Source organism: Galeopterus variegatus, unplaced genomic scaffold, assembly GCF_000696425.1.
Source record: "Galeopterus variegatus unplaced genomic scaffold, G_variegatus-3.0.2 Scaffold2068, whole genome shotgun sequence".
Taxonomy (NCBI): domain Eukaryota; kingdom Metazoa; phylum Chordata; class Mammalia; order Dermoptera; family Cynocephalidae; genus Galeopterus; species Galeopterus variegatus.
Window position 1 is genome coordinate 281,762 of NW_007728179.1, and position 21,831 is coordinate 303,592.

At 40.2% G+C, this 21,831-nt stretch overlaps 2 protein-coding genes across 3 annotated transcripts in view; one reads left to right on the forward strand and one right to left on the reverse strand.

The window, feature by feature from the left end:
- Positions 1-3,615: 3,615 nt before the first annotated feature.
- On the reverse strand, positions 3,616-6,514 carry PDZD11 (PDZ domain containing 11). 2 transcript variants are annotated; one of them, XM_008580339.1, is made up of 7 exons: positions 6,441-6,514; positions 5,820-5,919; positions 5,319-5,402; positions 5,001-5,057; positions 4,614-4,712; positions 4,319-4,379; positions 3,616-4,158 (listed from the first exon to the last, which is right to left on the reverse strand). In XM_008580339.1, the coding sequence occupies exons 2-7, from the start codon at positions 5,904-5,906 to the stop codon at positions 4,124-4,126; spliced, it is 423 nt and encodes a 140-aa protein (XP_008578561.1). In that variant the 5' UTR covers positions 5,907-5,919; positions 6,441-6,514; the 3' UTR covers positions 3,616-4,123. The 2 variants fall into 2 exon arrangements, with proteins under 2 accessions (XP_008578561.1, XP_008578562.1); XM_008580340.1 differs by lacking the exon at positions 6,441-6,514 and adding an exon at positions 6,190-6,400.
- Positions 6,515-6,677: 163 nt separating this feature from the next.
- Positions 6,678-21,831, forward strand: part of KIF4A (kinesin family member 4A) — a 31,532-nt gene continuing 16,378 nt past the window's right edge. The window contains exons 1-7 of the mRNA XM_008580341.1: positions 6,678-6,731; positions 7,070-7,210; positions 7,325-7,439; positions 10,858-11,048; positions 12,589-12,681; positions 15,254-15,420; positions 15,627-15,721. Of these exons, the coding sequence (XP_008578563.1) occupies positions 7,091-7,210; positions 7,325-7,439; positions 10,858-11,048; positions 12,589-12,681; positions 15,254-15,420; positions 15,627-15,721 (781 nt within the window). The 5' untranslated portion in view covers positions 6,678-6,731; positions 7,070-7,090. The remainder of the gene's footprint in view (positions 6,732-7,069; positions 7,211-7,324; positions 7,440-10,857; positions 11,049-12,588; positions 12,682-15,253; positions 15,421-15,626; positions 15,722-21,831) is intronic.

Below are 21,831 nucleotides of genomic sequence, written 5' to 3' on the forward strand. Positions count from 1 at the left end.
TTCAACTCAAAGTTATCTATTTGTAAGCACTGGGAAGCAGAGCCAGGACAGCCTCCTCAAAGGCCATGCTGCACTTCCTGTTCTAAGACTGACTGGTATTTGGGGAGAGGGGAGATTCAGTGTCTCTCTTTTGCAGGCAACCATTGGAATTGACTAAGACCATGTACTTGAAGAAGTGAGTGTTAACTCTCATACTACTAACCCTACACCTCAACCCTTAGGCCTATTCATCACAGTAGGGTAGTACCACTCCACATTGATCTATGAATAAAGAAGGGGAAGAAAAAACCTGAAACCTCCCCAAATTACCAAGCCCTGTGATGTTTCTTGTTCTCTCTGCCCTCATCTAATCTCCAACTGCAACATAAAGTTTGAGACCTCAAATCCATAAATCTGTTCTATAGTGTTTTCTTTAACCAAAATGGCATATTGGGATTGGTTGGACCTGTCCTAGGGCTGTAGGCCACTTGGTTTGAGGCCAGAGCAGCCACTTTTCAGGAATCCAGCTCCCTGACTCTTTTTATTCTGCCTTTATTAGGTTCTAGCTTTTAAAAGGCTAGTTTCTTTTCTACCTGTCCCCATCTTCTTCCCAAACATTTGTTTTATGCAGGTTCAGCAGCAGTTATGGAACACAGCAGGCCAGGGGCACTTTCACAGTCAAATTCGTAGCCACATGCGTGACTCAACTATTGCTGTTGTTGTCTATGACATCACAAGTGGGTGTTATGTGATCTTTTATTTGAAAAAAAAAGGGATTATGAGGGAAGTGACAGGGAGGTTGGTAAGACAAGCAGAGAGGAAAGACAGGTACACTACTCTTTCCAAACTTTTACTAAAAGTTTCAACTCTCTGCAACATATTCTCTTGCATACATCAATTCTTTCAAGGAGACAGACAAGTGAGTAGAAGATGCATGGGCAGAAAGAGGTGACAATGTTGTCATCATGTTGGTGGGTAACAAGATTTATCTGAAGAGCGAAAGGTAAGGTATTAACTACAACTTCATCTGGTATACCTAAAGTTCAATCTCTATGGGAAGGGTCTACTATGCTCTGTTTACTTGGGGAAGAGTTGCCAGTGTCAGGAATCAAAAAGGTCATGGGTTCAAGGCTTCTAGGGTTACTGGTCCGAGGGAAGCATCATTACACCTCAGAAAGATCTATCCCTATTCACTAACTCAAGATTACCACTGTCTAGTCACTTTCATCATTTCTCATTTGTCCAGACAAGTCTCTGCAGAGGAGGGCAAAGAAAAATCCAGAGACCTAACATGTTTATTGACACCAGCGCCCAAACCGGTTACAATGTGAAAAATGTAATACCCATTTTTCTTTATATTTCCATTGCACTCTGTTTCTAGCTACGAACCACTGCTTACTGTTTTGGATAACCGTGGCTTGTCCTATTGTGGGGTGGGGGCAAGGTTCCACTTCCCATCATATAGCCCAAAGGCCCAGAATCATCTCAGCCTCTGAGCTTGACCTTTTTCCTTTTGTTCACCATTCATACACACACACACACACACACACACACACACACACACACACACACACACACACACACACACACACACACACACACAGAGCTATTCTGGCATGTGGCTTCTGCCCTTCCTTCCAGGTGAACAGAAGTATTTCACCTCTGCTGAGGGAAGAGGGGAGTATTCTTTCTCCCAGCTTTGCTGGGGTAGGGAGTATACAAGCACAGAGAGCAAGATTCCTTTGCTGAGTTGATGGCCAGGCCAATTTTTTCTGCCTGAGTGGTACTTAAGGGAAAATGGGACTAACTTTAGCCCAAAATATCTCCTTGGTTTGCCTTTAGGTGAAGGGGACCATAAGATTAGAATTCCTCTTCTGTGTCTCCTAGAAACTGCCTCTAGGAGTTGAGGTTTCACTCCAGTCAGCTCACCCTATTACTTTCCTTATTACACACTTTCAGTGGTTGATATCCAACCGGAGCCCTTCAAGGAGTCAGGCATCAAAAACCATTATTCCTGTTGATAGCTTAAGCTGTCTCTTTGACTAATTTGATGGATTTATTGCATTTGGGCTTTCCATACCACTCCTTCTCCCCCACCCCCTGGATTTATGATTTAAACACTTGGCCATTTATTAACTCTCTTCCAATTCTCAGGCTGAGTAGTAAAATGGAACCCCTGAAAGTGCTATCATTTTTTCTTGACTGCATCTCACAACTATTGGGTGGAAACTTCTTGCAGCACCTGGAAATTCCACCTTATCTTCTCTAATGGCTGAAAGACATCTATAGGGGATGCAGTTCTACAGCACCTGGGACACAAAGGCCAATGCAATTAATTCTCCAGTTTTCTTATCTACATCCTTAATAAATGACTGGTCCTTTAGCTTTGCCCTGTTATTGCTTGCACCTTCTCCACACAATCTCCATGCTGCAATTACTTCATGCTGGTGCCCCAACATAGAACCATTCCAAGTACCTCAAAGTGAGAACGACTTTAGGGCAGGATGGTTTTTGCCTCTTAGGCCCATGGCACCTGGCTGGGACATTTCAGCATGTTTACTACACTTATTAGATAAGTTGTTTTAAAATCTGTTAACCATAGGGAGAGTCTCAGACCTCAACATTCAATAGACTGAATGTGCCTTTGTAGAAGTATCTAAGCTTCTACTTTCTTTCTCAGATAGCCATTGGAGAGCGGCAGAGCAAACAGGAGCATAGAATAGGAGGGGATTTCCCAGGAAGCAGAGACAGGTAATTAATTCTGCCTCCATCTCTGCTCACAAGAGATGTTGCCACCTAACAATGGCACTGACCCCCCAGAAAAGGTACCTTAGTAAAGCTCGGGTGGCATATACAGGAAGAGCCAGAAAAGCCAGAACTTCCTCAGAGAGATATATTACTACTACATAGAACAGTGTTTCAACCATTTGACAACGTATTTATTTTATTTGAGAATTCAGATTTCCACGGTCCATCTCATACCAACAAAATCACTATCCAGGGAAAGGGCCTTAAATATATATTTAAGCTCCCCAGGATTCTTTCAATCACAGGGGCACTTCACCCCATACCCCACTAAAAAACTTTTCAATTCTGAATGGGTATTTTGAACATGACAATGGAGATGGAATAGGTGTGACCTGGAATCTCAAACAATGGATTGGGAACTAAAGATCTAAAAACATGGCATGTTATTTGGGGCTGCGGTGAGGAAAAGGAGGAAGTCAGTAGTTAGTACTACTAAACCCTACAAGTTGGAAATCAGGAACCAATTTCTTACTGCTGCCTTTGAAAAGAAATGCATTTAAGCCCCTTCTTTGGTTTATGTTCCAGATCAAAGAATTTGAGAAAGGAAAAGAGAGAATTATATTAATACTGTTCCCTGTAGAGAAATGTCCAAACTTCTAAGAGAAAGGGCACTGTTTCTTCCAGTACCCCTCACCCTGTGCCATTCCGTGGTTATACATTGTGGCTAAGGTTTCTGGACCTCCCTAATGTTCTGGTCAGACGTAGATAGTTGTGAAGTAGGTAAATTGTTGCTTTGTTCCTTCTAGTAGCTCCTCTCTTTGGAATAGCTTTTTCTTGCCTCAATAGCATTTTATATCCGATCAGTATCATTCAAAAGTCACACCAACATATATTCAAAATTAAGTTTTACTTTTTTGGGGAGAGGATAGGAGGAGGAAGGGGCAAAAACAGGGTCTTGTTGGAGTCTCCAAAGTGTATGAGAGCTCCAGTTAATTATAAAGATGGGATGAGGAGATGGCCAGGCAAATCAGATGGGAGGTCCCCAAGATACTTTTTCCTACTGATTTCTATAACAAAAATGATATGACATGTGTGAGTCCTTAGCCCACATTATTCAACAGATGTCATCTGCCTTTTCCAGCTGGGTTCCCCACAGGCTAGGTTATACCTAGACATCATCACCCTTCTCCTTTCAGGGAATGAAGCTCACCTAGAAAACTAGGGAACTAAAAGTGCAGAACAGTTTGGGTAATGCAGTTGCCTCGCTATGTCCCCACCCTCCCCTCTCCACTATGCCAGAGAGTGGCTGAGAAGTAGAATTTCCCAAGTGGCTTCCTTGGGGCCTAGCCGGCTTGTCCTGGCTGATTCCACACGGAGGACTGTGGGCTGCAATTCTCTAGTGCACAGTCCTCTCTTTTTGGCGATGATAATCTGGAGGAAAGAAGAAAGAAAAGGAGGAACAGAGCAGGTTATTTTCAGGCCTGAGCTCCGAATTCCCCATCTCCAACTTGTGGGGCCTCTAGACATCAGTTTTTAAAGAGTTCCTACCTAGGACCCTGCCAGGTAAGTTAAAAAGGAGAATGGCACTTACTGTAAGGAAAGAAGCGGACACGCATGCTGATTTCACGGGCTGTCTTGAGGATCTCAACAGCCTGGAAGGAACACAGAAGCTTGTACAAATGAAGAGATAGGACCCAGGACAGAATCATGACAGGAGGAAAGGGATTTACCACTGCAACCTTCTGGGTCACTAACAGCTGCTTCCCTCCAGTATATTTCTCCAAGAGAGATGCTTTCTTATCAAGTTACAGATTAGGCTAATACTGTTCAAACTGTCCTACCTGGGATGGCTTCTTGCATTATCACAGCACAAGTGCTGTGCTCACCTTGCTATGCTCAATATCTTGGAAATCCACATCATTCACAGCTAGAACTTGGTCCCCTTCCTGAAGTCCTGCTCGATGTGCATCAGAATCAGGAATTACCTGTTGGTAAAGAGAGAATACATGTGATTGGGATGGGGTCATTTCAGAAGACTGTAAGTGAAATTCAGTGCTATTCAGATGTAAGATGCAATTGTTTTTCGGAGACAATGTAGGGAGACATGTCTTGCCAAATGAAAGTTTTAAGTGGGAAAGAGGGTGTCCCCATTATGCCCCTTGAGTAAGTCCATCGAGTCATCCTTTTCTCAGCCCTTGGGACATCAGGTTTCTGCAATCTGATGACTTCACAAAGGCAAGTAGCTATCCATATTGCCTACCCGGCATGCGCACCTTGGAGATGAAGATGCCTAGCTGGGAGGCCTTTCCTCCTCGGATGTTAAATCCCAACTGTAAGAGAAGAGTACAGAATGAGGGCTCAACATAGACCACAAACACAAGAACATCTAGTAGCATCACTGTACAATAGCTTGGCTTTTGTATCCCTCAGAGGGAAGACAGAAGTTGTGGAAATGTTATCTCAGCTTTTCTGCCCACAACAAAAAAAAGTTTCCTTACCTCCCCATCTGCTTCCTAATCTATCCCCCTCAACCACGGCCAACTTCTGGTATGGACAAATCTAGCCTGGAATAAGAGGCTCCATAAGCTCACCTGAGCTCCAGGAGGCTTCTTCAATGTGACGATTCGGGGCAGAAACTGAGTCAACTCGTTGTTGTAGTCTGGGTGGTACACTCTCTGCAAGACACAGCAATCCTAGAAATCTTACTACCAGTCTCATAATTCATACCTACATTCATCTGGAACACTAACACATCATCCTGAAGTCAGGAAAAGGTAAAGTCATGAGTAGATGGATAGTACTGGGACATGCTAGCAGTCCAGTAGCTCTCCACTTCTTCACCTCTTGCCACAATGGAAACAAGGGCTCTGAATTTCCAGAATTCACTGGTATGAATGGACCCCGGCAGGAGTCTTTCATAAGTAGTTCCCAGTGAGCCCCATTGCTCAGAATCCAGCTTCTGGGTCCTCTGGCTACAACAAGGGCTAAGATTTACTCTCCGTTTAGTTTTCTAACCCTGCAATCCTACCTTTCTTCTATCATCTCATGCCCAGAGGAAAAATTCTCTACTCAGGAATACAGATGGTTCCCACCTCATGAGGAGGAATCCATGCTGGGGGATTTTCATAGGCAGGCAGGAAAACCACCGGGTAATCATCATAAGGAATCCGGCTATCCATCTTCGGCAAGGCCCTGGAATGGAAGGGTGAATCAAAGCAGACAAAAGTGGTTCAAAAGGGACAGCACCCAGCAAGTTTCAGAAAGCAGCTCCAACCCATTCCAAGGCTGTCAGTATATGACTCCAGCCCACATCTAAGTGTTAAGATTGGAGAAGAAAAGGAAGAAAAACGATGGAAGAAAATTATTAACTTTGTTAAACATCTTCTGGATGCCAAGCAGCCTGCTAGGTACTCTAGAGAGATGATCTCATTTCTCATAGCAATCCTGAAAAATAAATTTTACCGTCTTCATCCTAGAGAAGAGGAAATCAGGGTCGCGTCAAAAAAGATCTACTTTCGAAGCCCAAGAGAGTGCTGACTCCAACTATCCACAGGGACTCCGGGCAAGGAACCACTCCACATTCCCTAGATGTAATTAATAATGGTGGGGTCCCCGGATCGACCCTTACGTCACCACCAGCCATCTTCCAGATCCCCGCCCGCATCCTGCCTAAGTCTAGCGCTCACGACCGCATAAACGGGGCACCACCTCACCGGGAGGAAGGCCTCAGGAACCTTAAGGTCCGGTCACCGCCAGTTCGGCCTAGGAACCGGAAGCGGACGCTTGGCTGGGTCGGAAAGAGGCGGTGCCCGGGTGAGGCTAGCCCACCCGTCCCTCCCCAACGTGTCGTCCTGCGCGCGCCGACGTGCGTGCTCCGCCCACAGGCCGTCTGCGCTCTGATTGGCTGGCGCCTCTGGGAGTGATTTCAAACTTGGCGGTGAAAGCTCCGGTTGGGACCGGGCGGTGGGAGACCGGGGAAGACCGGGGAAGGGACGTTTAGTTTGGTGAGTTAAGGCGGCACACCTTGGCTCAGAATTTTCCTTTACCGGAACCTTGGGGCTTTGGTTCTTTGTTGCCGTCTCCGTTGGAGTTTTTTCTTTTCATTTCAGACGCCACTTCACTCTCGTCAGTGTCGGGCAGTCCAGTCGTGGCCAAGACTAAGGGAAAGTGAATCTCCTGAGGCAGCGATCCCGCTGAGAGGGGAGGCTGCTACTTCTCTGGCTGAGTTCCGTAATCCACCCCACCCTACCCTCTCAGGAGGGCCGGAACTGAGGACGCCCTCCACCCCTTCCGACCTATCAAGATTTATCAGCAAGACTCTTCCCCACCCCCACCCCCGCAGAGACGGTGCTGGAGTAGGATCATGAAAGAAGAGGTGAAGGGAATTCCTGTAAGAGTGGCGCTGCGTTGTCGCCCTCTGGTCCCCAAAGAGATTAGCGAGGGCTGCCAGATGTGCCTTTCCTTCGTGCCCGGGGAGCCTCAGGTGCGTGGCAGAGTCCAGGGCCTGGGTCTGAACAGCTGGGGCCAAATAGCAGTAAGGGGCGTGGTCTAGTCTTGCATTTTTTTTTTCTTATGCCTTGTCCCTTCCCTTCTCTAGGTGGTGGTTGGTACTGATAAATCCTTTACCTACGATTTTGTGTTTGACCCCTCTACTGAACAGGAAGAAGTCTTCAGTACAGCAGTAGCACCACTCATAAAAGGCGTATTTAAAGGTGAGGCTGTTTAGTGCATTGAACGTTTCTTGAGCATATACTATGTGCCAAGCACTATGCTTGGGCTCAGCAAATACAGGAATAGATGAAACATGATTCCTGCCTTCAAAAAGCCCACAGTCTAATAACATTTGTGAAGCCTAATAACATTTGTGAAAGGTTCTGTACCCCTGAAGCTAGTTTTATACTGTATTTGCTTTCTGTGGTTCTGTTCATCTTTGACTTGTATATAAACCTATAAGCTCTTTGTTGGGTGCTGATGGTGATCAGTGCACCAATCTACTTGAGGCCCAGGCACGGCAAACTTTGTTGAGGGATTCAGAGATAAATAATATAGCTTCCAGGCCTTGAAGGAGTTCAGTGTCCAGGAAGTAGGGGTGAGGTAGTTAACTACATAAATAATTTTGAATACATAAATTTGAATTTTTTTCACCTTTTTTTTCTAAATTTTTTTTAATGTTTTGTTTTTTATTGGTTATGAATATTCATGGGGTACAAAGCAAATTGTCACCACTCGTGCCTAAGATATGATGGCCAGATCCATACTGGCAGCATGTCCATTACCACAAATTGTGAAAGTTAAAAATATACAACAACCTCAGTCCTGCTATAGAAGTAGCACTAATTTCATACAAAGTAGTATGAAAAATGATATGATGGCACTAACTCTGCTTAGGGTACTTGGGGCGAATTTCACAGAACAGGAAACCTTTGAGATAGGTCTCGAATGATGAGTAGAATTCTTTTAGGTGGAGAAGGGGATTTCTGAAAGCCCCTGAGTACTATGGCCAGTTAATAATCTTTATTGCTGATGTTAATTTTGACCGTTTGGTTAAGGTGTTAATGGGCTAGGCTTCTCCATGATAAAGTGAATTTTTTTTCCCTTTTTACATATTTGGAAGACTGTCATACAGTTCTATTTAATTTCTCTTCTAATTAACCGTCTCACTTTCTTTTAGCCATTCCTGAAACAATATGGTTTTCAGACTTTTCACTATCTAGTCATCTTCCTCAGAATGTTCCTCCACAGCTTAGTAAGAGCACTATAGTTCTACTTTCATATTCTGAACTCAGGAAACTATGAGAGTTAAATTATAGTCCTTAAAGGCAATATAAAGTAAAAAGTGTTTCCAATATATGTTCGGTTGACAGTGCCCTCAGTTATAAAAACAAAGCCAGTATTTTTTATAGTTAGCTCAGCAGCGCCCTCTTGTACTCTGAACTCCTGGTACCACAGAGCCCTGAGTATTTTGTAAAAAGTGCTGAACCTTGGTTTCTCAGGTTATTGTTATCTACACATATCTGTGGTATTGCAGAAAATTATGGAACATTATTCTCCTGCCCAATAATCATGGCAGGTGATGCCAGCAATCTATTACAGTGAAAATCTCATTTTAGCATCTTATGATCTTTCATTTAGACCAATGAATTATTTCAAAACTTCCAAGGTTTTCATTTAGATTAACACATTGTTTCAAAACTTAAAGGTTTTTCCTTCAGACTCCAGAAGTATCTTGGTAATAGTAGATAACAGATTTGACATAAATATGATGATCATTTAACAGAGAAAGCTTGCCTTGTGTTCCTTTAGAACGTGTCTACCACTCTAATAAGGGACAGACTTCCCTGGGGTCATATTTTTTTCACCTTGAAGTAAATTTTAATTTACATTTCTTTCTACTGTGCCATGCTTACAGTTTTAGTAGCTACTATCCTATAATTAATTAGTGAGTTATAACAATTGAAGTTAAAGTGAGAATGGCCCATCTGTTGTCTAATTATTTCTTTTTTAAATATTGCTGCAGTTGTTGCTGGGTTTATCTGCCTCTAATTTTAATCAAAACTTCAAATTTATGGGATAAAAGATAAATGCCCAAGTAACTAGTAATTTGGATTTTCTTTCTTTTTTTTTTTTTTTTCCTTTTTGTCTTTTTTCGTGTCCGGCAACGGATCGCAACCCTCAGTGTCGCGCCCGTACCGGACCGGGACCAGCAACGGGATCGCAACCCTCGGTGTTGCTCCCACACCTCGCTCAGCCAGTGAGCAGGAACCGGTCTGTACGTGGGATCCGAACCCTCGGCGGGAGCGCCACTGCGCTTCCCAAGCGGCGCACTGTAGCAGTGCGCCACCGGGCCAGCCCGTAATTTGGATTTTCTGACATGAAAAAATAGAAAAAGATCTGTAAAATAAACATTTGTACTGAAACTAAACTCAAACAAATATACTTTGTGGGTCTTTAGGCAAACAGTACTGATGGCATAGGTGTCAACAAAAGACACAGGCACTGTTCAATAATGCATTCTATTTAATAACTTAGAAAGTACAAGCAAAAAAAACACACCATTCTATTATTCAGAGATAAAAATAAATATGTTAATAATTGATATCCTTTTGATCTTTTCCTATACATCCACTTAACAATTATTTTTAAACTGTTTTTTTTCAGTTAACTATCGTGAACATCTTTGAATGGATCATTCTTTATCAATCCTCTATAAAAGCAAAGAAACATACTTAAATGATGATATTTCTGCGAGGAGCCTGTTAATATGATCCAGATGCATTCTGAGAGTTCAGCTAGGGAGTAGATGTTTTCATTGTGAAAAACAGTGTTGCCTTTTCAGATGAAGACTGTCAATCAAAGAAATACATGCCAGAATTCCTTCTATTTGTGCAAATTCTAAGACTTTCATCTACTTCCCATAATTTAGAATTGCTTGAGGTAGGGAGATAGTAGAATTATAAATCTGAATGGCTTTTGAGAGTGGCTTGGTGTATTAGTCCGTTTCTGTTGCTTGTAACAAAATACATAGAACTGGGTAGTTTACAAAGAAAACACAATTTATTGCTTACACTTTCTGAGGTGGGAAGTCCAAAGTCCAGGAAACACATTTAGTGAAGGCCTTGGTGATAGTGACAGTGACTCAGGGGTCTCACATTGCAAGATAGCAGAAGCAGACAGAGGGACAGACTCTTCATGCTCCCGTTTTAAAGCCCTCAGAACCATGCCCCTGACCACCATTATTAATCCATTCACTACGGCTCATTCCTACAATCTAATCATCTCTTCAAGGCCCCACCTTTCAATTACCATAATGGGATTTCCCACCCTTTTAACACTGTTACAGTGGGGGTCAAGTTTTGGGGGGACACTCAATCCAAGGCACTTGGGCACCTTCATCTTTTAAGTGCTATCAAGAAGGGAACACATTCTGGGGTTAGTATTTTTTCTTTGCTTATTTTGAGTAGTACAAAGTCATGGTACCCACTGAACTATTCTTTGTGTCTGCTATTGCTAAGAGACTGTCTTAAGAGAGCAATCTCAATTTTGTTACAAGTAATTGCCAAAGGAGATGGACTATATTGATTGGATGAAAATGTTCGAGCACCACTATGCATGTGACTTCTGTTTTGCCAGGATACAATGCAACCGTCCTAGCCTATGGGCAGACTGGCTCTGGAAAAACCTATTCAATGGGAGGTGCATACACGGCAGAGCAAGAGAATGAACCAACAGTTGGGGTCATTCCTAGGGTAATAAAACTGCTCTTTAAAGAAATTGATAAAAAGAGTGACTTCGAATTTACTCTGAAAGTGTCTTACTTGGAGGTAAGTGATTTATCTTTAAATATTCTGAATTCAAAATTATCTTTGGGTAGAAAAATAAATCCAAGTCAGGTTTTTTCTGGCATGACTCAAATTAGTTAATTGCTTTTAATAAATTGATAGAGAAAACTTACTGGCTCAGTTTGATCTGGCTCCAACCCAATTCTTTTACAGTCTGTTTAATCTGATTGTTAGAGGAATTGGCATTGCCATATAAAAAGATGATAGGAATTCTTTAATTCCAATTGGGTCTCTATTACTGATTTCCTGTAGAGTCTGCAGAAAACTGATTTCCCTTTACTGTTTTGAGGCTTAAATGATAATACTGCTACTTCATGAAGAATGTAATAAAAATCAGGTAAAATATTGAGCTGTGTAAGTGGTGATAAAGTGTGTTTATTCAACAGATATTTATTGAGCATGTACTATGTGCCAGACCCCATTCTGGGCACTTGGATATATCAGGTACTTGAGATATATCGGTAAACAAAACAGATAACAATCCCTGCCCTTATGGGAGTTTGCATTCTAGTGTATGTCAGTATACAAGTAGATTGACCATTTATATCTAACCTCATGACACCAAAAACACATGTTTAGGGAACTTACGGCTTCTGGGAAACTAGCTGGTTGGTTTCATAACAGTGATGTCTTATCTTTAAGGAGCAATAATTAAACTTATATAATTTAAGCATGCAATTATAAATTATATGTGAATACTTCATCCTGATCTTGAGTCTCAATATGTTAACAGGTATAGGATGTATAGAGTCGGATGAGGGGGTGTTAAGATTAGCCTTCTTGAGTCTCTTGATTAACCCAGTTGTGGCCAAAGTAATTGAATATAAAAATAACTTGGGGGCTGGCCAGTTAGCTCAGTTGGTTAGAGTGGGGTGTTATAACACAAAGTCAAGGGTTCAGATCCTCGTACTAGCCAACCGCCAACAAAAATATTTGCTATTATTACTGTTGCTATTGTTTAACATGCCAGGTTCCTAAGGCTTTTGTTTTTTAATTGTTGTTGTTGTTGACGGTAGGAACCTGGCATGTTAAACAATGGCAACAGCAATAATAGCAAATATAGTGCTTACTATATGCTAAACGCTGTTTTAAGTACTTAAAGTTCTGCTTGGTGTTGAAATATTCGTTGCCACTTCTCCGCTGCTTCCCACCTCCGCCCCTCAACTAAGGGCCTGTTGTTCACATTTTATTGGTGAAGGTAATGCTTTAATGATATGGTCAAAGAACTGAATTTGGGTACCCATGTAACTTTTTGTGTGTCTGCTATTCCTAAGAGACTCTGTCTTAAGAGAACAGTCCTAATTTTGTTACAAGTAATATGTGAATTCATTCTGGTAAAATATCAAATGATTACATATAGGATTAAAGTCCTTTTCTTAATTCTAAAAATGATACATGTTCATTGTAAACAAATTTTTAAATACAAAAAGTCACAAAGAATTTTAAAAATTACGTATGATCCCACCACCCAGAGATGATCACTGTTAACATCTTGTTCTTGCGACTTTATTTTCAATGATAGATTTACAATGAAGAAATTTTGGATCTTCTATGCCCATCTCGTGAGAAAGCCTCTCAAATAAGTATACGAGAGGATCCAAAGGAAGGCATAAAGGTATGTGTCTCTCATTCAATATTATTTTAAAATGTTAGCAACTACTAAAGTTCACATCTCTTCTATTTGCCATGTGGTTTTAAATGACTACTAACATCTCAGTCTTTCAGATTTTGTTAATCCTAATTCCCTTTTGTTAATCTAGAATTCCTAGAGCTCTTGTAGGGAAGGAAGGAAGGACTCACATTGAGTTTTATCACCTTCCTGTTACTTCTTAAAGGAATGTTAATATCAATTAAATATTTATTAATTGATAGAGTTCTGAGGCTGAGCTGTCCAGTATGGTAACCACTAGCCACAAGTGGCTATTTAAATTTAAATTAATTAAATTAAATAAAATTTAAAATTCAGTTCCTCAGGCACACTAGCCACACACATATCAAGTGCTGAATAGCTACCTGTGGCTAGTGGCTACCTTATTGGGACAGCTCCGATGCAGAGTATATCCATAATCACAGAAAATTCTTTCGGACAGCACTGTAGTAGACATTGTGCTAGGCTTTGGGATGATATTTAAAAAGTCAAAAATTAAGTATCATAGGAAGAAGAGATCAGTTGTTTGAGAGCCTTCTGCCACATGGTATAGATGCATGATAAGGAGCTAGAGCTGAACAGAAAATGTGAGGCAAGGTTGGGAGTTTCATATGTGGGAGAGGACCAAATCCACAAGACAGTGTTGAAAACAGAGAGCTTCAGTATTCAAGAGTGGGAGAATCAAAGGCTTTAAGTGGGTGAGAATAGGTAGTACAGACTTGGGAAAACTTGGAAAAATAGTATCTTACCCATCTTCTCCTTCCCCTCTTCCTCTGCACAAAGCTAAAAAGAAAGGTGAAGGTTTGGGTACAGGTGAGGGGCAGGTGCCTGTGCTCCAAAATTTTTCTTCCTTCTGGATTAAGTTGTTAGCCAGGGACTAAAGGAAGTGTTGAAGGATCAGGCCTGATCAGTTTGGAACACAGAAAGATGATTTGGATGGTGGGGATAAGAAACCTGGGCAAATGCATGCTATCACCAGAAAGAATGTTGGTACTGAGCCAGCTCTTGACCCTCTTCCAAGATCTTTTATATGCCCTGTGCTAAGTCAGGAATTAAATCCCAAGCACTGTTTGAGGTGAGATTTGTAGTACAAAGAAGTGTGGGTCATTGACACAAATAGGGGTGGGTAAGGGCAAGTTTGTAAGCACTCTGATGGGATGGATGGGATTTAAGTAGAGAAAAGAAATAAGGATATTCCTGTAGTAAGGAATAGCTTCAACAGGAAAGCAGAAAATATACACCTGGGAGTAACAAGAGTAGACCAGTCCATCTGGATTAGAGGATTTGTGCTGGGAAGTAACAGGAGATATGTTAGGACCAGATTATGAAGCCAGGCTAAAGAGCTTAGTTTCTATCCCTGTGAACAGTATTTAAACTATTTAATATTTCCAAGTAAGGGTCGCTGTGGGTACTTCTACCAAGTTTTTGTCTTATGTGTGTATCTCTCCAACTATATTAGCTCCTGGAGGTTAGGAGAGTATTTTAAAATCTCATTGTATCCTCATTAAGTAGCACAAGGCTTAGTAGTTTGGTGACATTTTAGGAAGCAAGATTTTAGGAAGACTAAACAGAAATGGGTTGAAAAGGAGAAAGATTAGGATGAGGGAGACCAGTTGGGGAAACTATTGCCTTATTTTTCAGACATAAAGTAATATGGGCCTGGACTAGGCAAGCAGATGTGGAAAGGAAAAAGAAGTGATGGATTCCAAAGAAGAATGACTACAGTTGGTGATAGATGGGATATAGAGGAATGAGAGGAGGTGATCTAAGGTTTTAAGAATATGAGAATAGAGAGATATTAATAGAAATGGAGAAGTAGTAGAATCGGTGTTGGTGGAAGGAAGATGAGTTTGGTTTATAATTTACTGATTTCAAAGTATAAGTAGCAGAGAGTGAGAAATAAAGGACTAGACATTAGGGCCACACATGTAGGTTTGGGAGCTACGGAGTAATAAAATTACAGCATATTGGGGCTAGAAGGGACTTCATAATCGTCTAGTCCAATCCCCCCAGAGGTTCCAAGAGATTTCTACTTGTATAAGTTCTCCCAGGTAGATAACAGTACCAAGCCTGGGACCCTGTTCTCCTGGCTTCCTAATCCAGTGTGAACTGTTCCATGCTATTTCCTCAAGTGAAAATGGAAGTATAAAATGGGTCAGAGGTACAGGAAGGAGCAGGGGGTCCAATGGAGGACAAAGTAGCAAAGAGAAATACCATAGCTGTTTTTGTTGCACATTGCACTCCTTGGATCCAAAGTTTATTTCACTTGGAGCTCCCTGGAAGGCATATAGCCATTGCTACCTTAAAATCTAGAGATCTTTTCTAGCTCCAGTATTGGCTAGCACCCTTGTTTCTGAAGTTTGTAAGGTAGATTGGAGACCTTGGTTTCCAGTGATCTTCACAGAGTTGCTAGTTAAAACAGTCCTCATTACCATTCTCCTGGAACATCAAGGTATTTTTTTAAGCCACCAGTCTTTATATTTTTGATCAAGCATTTGAAGTATGAGTCATAAGGAAATTTTTTCTTTCTTGGAATTAGATTGTGGGACTCACTGAGAAGACTGTTTTAGTTGCCCTGGATACTGTTTCCTGTTTGGAGCAGGGCAACAACTGTAGGACTGTGGCCTCCACAGCTATGAACTCCCAGTCATCCCGATCTCACGCCATCTTTACAATCTCCATAGAGCAAAGAAAGAAAAGTGACAAGTAAGTTACACTGTTAGTTCTGTTAAGGTTGAATATTAGGCTGCTTCTTCAATTGATTTGACAAATTATCAGACATCAGTATCGTGACCAATGGAGCCATTTTGACTGACTTGAAAGAAAATGAGAGACAGCAGGTCAACTTTGATACTCAACTACTCTCAAGCTTGTGTACCATTCTCACATGTGTCTTTCTGTCATTATCACAGGAATAGCAGCTTTCGTGCCAAGCTGCATCTTGTAGACCTTGCTGGATCAGAAAGGCAAAAGAAAACCAAGGCTGAAGGGGATCGTCTAAAAGAGGGTGAGAAAGTAATTAAGGTCACAGTTGTAGATAAAAACTTCTAGTACTCTGTTGGTATTGTTGGTGTTTTGACTGGAATATTTCAGATCCCATTATTATTATTATTATTTTTTGTCCTTTTTTGTGACCAGCCACACCGTGCTCAGCCAGTGAGTGCACCGGCCATCCCTACATAGGATCCGAACCCACGGCGGGAGCGCTGCTGCACTCCCAGCACCGCACTCTCCTGAGTGCGCCACGGGTTCGGCCCTCAGATCCCATTATAATAGTAACTACAATTCAAGTTTGAGGCTGATTTCAGAAATAGTGTAAAATTGTTTCTTTCCCTTGCATTCATTCTCTAATGTAGATATGAGGTTTAGATCTGGCCCATGGTTTGATTTCATCTGGTCTAGGCAAGTTTTAGTTTTTGTTTTGTTTTGTTTTACCTCCACCTACTTGTAAAGTCAATATCCTGATTATGTCATTTCAAGTATTCACTATCCCATCCAGATGCTATCACATATAAACCTTATCAGCATGGTTTCCATATCTTCATTCATGTTGTTAGATTTAAATGATGAAGCTCCTAAGGCTAGAAGAACCGTGTGGTGTGTGCTATTAGACACCTTTATCTAGCATGATAATGACTTGATAATCTGCATGTTTTGAGATTGGTCTTTCAAGCAATTATTAATCTGTGTAATAAAAATTAACATCCAGCTCTTATTTCTCAATTTTGTTTTAAAGATCTTAAAAGATTTCATCAAATTCCTTGCTAAGTCCAGATATACTGTCTACCATAATTCTCATCGCTACCAGATTAGTAGCAGTACAAAAAAGAAAAAAAGATTAACCTAAATTGACTTTTTCTTGGTGGCTTCAGGATGGATTCTAGTGGTTGTTCTTCCATTTCTAGATTCTTACAAGCCATCCCTGTAATAACGCATTCTAGACTTATATCAAACTCACTGGTCTGTAATTTGTAGAATTAACTTTTACCCCTTTTTTGAAAATTGAAATTACATCTGCCCGGTCTTCTGGAACATCTTTCTCTGTGATTCCTCAAAGATCATTGACATAGCTTCAGCGGTCTTATTTGAAATTACTCAGTTCCCTCAGCTATAATTCATCTGGTCCAAGATATTTGAATTCTTGTTAAAGTAGTTGGGTTCTCACTTACTACCTCTTTACCCACATTGGGCTTCAGTTCCCTCATGGGAACTGAGAAGGCAGAAGCAAAAATAGTAATTGAGGAATTTTTCCTCTTTGTCATTTTTCATTATTATACTGCAGGTACAGGGCAGAGACCTATTTCTTCCTCACTCAGCTTTTTATTCTGAATGTATTTGGAAGTGCCCTTTTTGTTCTATGTTTGCACTTTGAGATTTAGCCTTCTTAAGACTGTTTTTAGAGGTTCTTATACCTTCTTTATCTTCTTTTAGGTGTATGGTTCTGAGTTCTTTTATTTAACAGCTTTATTGACATATGGGTATAATTCACATACTATAAAATTCTCCCATTTAAACTGTGCACATCAGTGGATTTTGGTATATTCACAGAGTTGTGCAACCATCATCACAATCTAGTTATAGAATATTTTATCACCCCGAAAAGAAGCCCCATACCCATAGCAATCACTCACCATTTTCACCCTCTTCCCTAGCCCTAGGCAAACCCACATTTCATATAAATCATGCAAAATGTGATCTTTTGTGACTGATTTCTTTCACTGAGCATAAGGTTTTCAAGGTTCATCCATGTTGTAGCATGTATCAGTACTTCATTCCTTTTTATTGCTGAATATATTGCATTGTATGGGTATACCACATTTTGTCTGTCTTTTCATCATTTGTATCCAATATTGGCTATTATAAATATTATTGTGTGAACATCTGTGTATAAGTTTTCATGTGGACAAATGTTTTTAATTTCTCTTGGGTATGTACCTAGAAGTGGAATTGCTGGGTCATATGGTAACTTGGTTTACCTTTTTTTTTTTAATTAAGATATAATCAACATACCATAAAATTCATCCTTTTAAAGTGTACAATTCAGTAATGTTTAGTGTATTCACAAGGAGTTGTGTAAACATCACCACAATAAATTTTAGAACATTTCATCACCTCATAAAGAAACTTATACCCATTAGCAATCACTTCCTTTTCCCCCCCCTACACAACTATCTCCCTCCACCACCACCACCCTAAGCAATAACTAATCTTCTTTCTGTCTCTACAGATTTGCCTATTCTGGGCATTTCATATAAATGGAATTATGTAATATATGGTCTTTTGTGACTGGCTTCTTTTACGTAGCATAATGTTTTCAAGGTTCATCCATGTTGTAGCATTTATCAATGCTTCATTCCTTTTTATTGTCAAATAATATTCCTTTGCTTGGAAATAATGCATTTTTATTTATCCATTCATCTGTTGATGGATGTTTAGGTTGTTTCCATTTTGGATTATTATGAATAATGCTGCTATGAATATTTGTGTACAAATTTTTGTGTAGATGTATGTTTTCATTTCTCTTGGGTATGTACCTAAGAGTGGAATTTCTGGGTCATATGGTAACTCTTATGTTTATCTTTTTGAAGAACTGCCAGGCTGTGGTTCTCATTTATGTTTCACTGATGGCTAATGATGTTGAGCATCATTTCATGTGCTTATTGGCAATTTGTATATCTTCTTTGGAAAAGTATTCATTCATATCATATTTAGGTCTTTGGTCAATTTTGAGTTAATTTCTGTATATGATGTGAAGTAGTGATCCAACTTCAGTCTTTTGCTTGTGGATGTCCAGTTATCCCAGCATCATTTGTTGAAAAGACTGTTGTTTCCCCTATTGAACTGTTGGCATCCTTGTCAGGAAGTAATTGAACTCTCTATTCCACTGATCTATAATATGTCTATCCTTATGCCAGTACCACACTGTCTTGATTACTGTAGCTTTGGAATAAGTTTTGAAACTGGAAAGTGTGAGTTCTCCAACTTTGTTTTTTTTTTCAAGATCATATTGGCTATTCTGGGTCCCTTGCATTTTCCTATGAATGTTAGGTTCAACTTGTCAATTTCTGCAAAGAAACCAGCTGGGATTTTCGTAGGGATTGCATTGAATCTGTAGATCCATTTGGGAAGTATTGTCTTCCAATGCATGAACATCAGATGTCTTTCCATTTATTTAAGGCTTCTTTAATATCCTTCAATAATTTTTTAAATTTTTAGAATATACATTTTACACTTCTTTTATTAAATTTATTTCTGATTATTTTATTCTGTTTAATGCTATTGTAAATGGAATTTTTTTAAATTTCATTTCAAATCGTTTGTTGAGATTTGTATATTGATCTTGTGTCTGAAAACTTGCAGAACTTGTTTATTAGTTCTAATAGTTTTTTAATAGATTCTTTAGGATTTCTATATACAAGGTCATGTCATCTATGAATACAGATAGTTTTACTTCTTTCTTTCCAGTCTGAATGCCTTTCTTCTTTTTCTTGTCTAATTGTCCTGGCTAGAACCTCCAGTACAATGTTAAATAGAAGTGGTGAGAGTGAATATTGTTGTCTCGTTCTTGATCTTAAGGGGAAAATATTCACTCTTTTAATTTTAGGTTTGATGTTAGCTGGGGGTTTTTCATAGGTGCCGCTACCAGGTTGAGGAAGTTCCCATATATACCTGGTTTGTTGAACGTTTTTATCATGAATGGGTATTTGTCAAATGCTTTTTCATTGTCTATTGACATGATCACGTTATCGTTCTTTATTCTGTTGATATGTTGTTTATTGATTTTTGGATGTTAAAATAACTATGTACTCCTGGATGAACCTCACTTGTTTTTGTTTGTTTAATGACTTTCCTGAACTAATTCTGTAAACTCTGTATTCCTTGTAGTTTGCCATCACAGAAGTGTCTGCTCCGTTTGTTTGGTCGTTAAATGACTGGTCTCAGATTTCCTTAAATGCCCTGAATCTATAAATATACCATTTGCCTAGGGCTTCGTGTGTGTGTGTTTTGGCATGCCTTCAACACATAGGAACTTTACAATTCTGCCTTAGCCTTCACTGCTTGAGTAGGGTCTCAAAGTCAGCCAGAGGTGCAAGATTGAGGGCTTTTTAGGTCTTTCCTGAGTGTGCACACAGCGCTGCATATTCACACAGCTTTCTAAATATCCAGAAATATATCAGAACTTTTTAAAGCCCCCTGTGGACACCTCATTCCCCAGATCTTCCTTTTAAGCTTTTGGCCAGGCTCTTATTTAACCGTGGTTATTAAGTTTGCTGTGTATCCTCACCAGATGTTTTTCTATGTATATTTGAATATGCACATATAGTAATATAGTTTTGTTATATGCCTTTTAAAATTTTGGTATTGCTAAATTAATTTATTGCCTTTTAATCATTCAAGTAATACATGAATAAATTCTTAGTATAAAAATACAAACAACACAGATGAACATAAAATCTCCCTTGATGTATCCCCAGTCCTAATCCAGAGGTAGCCACTTTCATCTGCTTGGTAAGTATCAATCAAGATTTTTTTGCATACATATATATTTTTATTATTGTTTCCATGTTGTTTTAAAAGATAAGTGCTCTCATATTGCACATATTGTTTTGCAACTTGCTTTTGTCTTAGTGATACATCTTTGAGATCTTTTTGTATCAGTATATGTACGTCTGCCTCATTTTTAAAACTGCTATATAGGATTCCATGGTATACAGAGTCTCCTTTGTTTATTCCTGTTTTTTTTTTTTTTAAAGATTACCGGTAAGGGGATCTTAACCCTTGACTTGGTGTTGTCAGCACCATGCTCAGCCAGTGAGCGAACCGGCCATCCCTATATGGGATCCGAACCCGGGGCCTTGGTGTTATCAGCACCACACTCTCCCGAGTGAGCCACGGGCCGGCCCTGTTTATTCCTGTTTTGATCGACATTTCATCCGATTTCTGACTATTGTAAGATGATGCCTCAGTGGATACCCTCGTACATGATATAAACATGAGAGTATTCTCTAGGTTATATACCTGGAAGAGTAATTGCTGGGTTGAAGAGTTTACACATTTGAGATTTTAAGTACTGCTAAATATTGCCCTCCAAAATATCTGCCTCAGTATCTCACTCCTACAATATATGAGAATATGTTTCCTTGTACTGCTGACAGTATTGGATGTTATTGACCTTTTCATTTTTGCCTATCTTGAACTGTTCTGTGGTGCATACCCTGAGTGAATAACGACAGACACTCACTGTTAAAGTCAAGGATTAGGGATTTTACTTCTTGGCAGGCCAGCTATCTCCCCAGAAAACCTGGTCAGAGAGCAGCCCCAGCCTCATTAGGGAAGGGTTTATAAAGGCAAAAACCACATCCTGTTTGGCATACATGATGTTCTGCAAGAGCAAACAAGCTGGTTTACAGAAGCCAAAATAAGCAGGTTAAGCAAAATTTTAGCCCATGTTTTGACACTGGAAAATTACATCTTTGCTTAACATCCTGTTTCTGGGTTATAGTGGTTCCCAGAAAAGTTACACGAGCTGAATGTTTTCTCACAAGTGGGGGGGGGGCATCAGGCCTTTAAGGTGGAGTTACTTATGTTAGCTTGCAACAAAACATTGAATGTTATTTTTAAAAACATATTTCTCTGATTACATGTGAGATTGTGCATCTTTTTGTGTTATTGACCATTTCTCTTTTCATTTCTATGGATTGCTTGTTCATACCCTTTGCTTATTTTTTCTTCTCTCAGGCTGTATTTTTCTTGTGGTTTTGTGGGAATTGTTTATATATTCTGGATATTAATCCTTTGTTATGTATATTGTGCATATTTTTCTCAGTCTCATTTTTTTTTTTTTGTCTTTTTCGTGACCGGTAAGGGGATCGCAACCCTTGGTGTGGTGTTGCCCACACCGCGCTCAGCCAGTGAGTGCACCAGCCATCCCTATATAGGATCCGAACCCGTGGCGGGAGCGCCACTGCGCACCCATGTGCCGCACTCTCCCGAGTGTGCCACGGGGCCGGCCCCTCAGTCTCATTTTTTTTTTTTTTTTTGTCTTTTGTCTTTTTCCGTGTCCGGCAACGGATCGGAACCCTCAGTGTTGCCCCCGTACCGGACCAGGGACCGGCA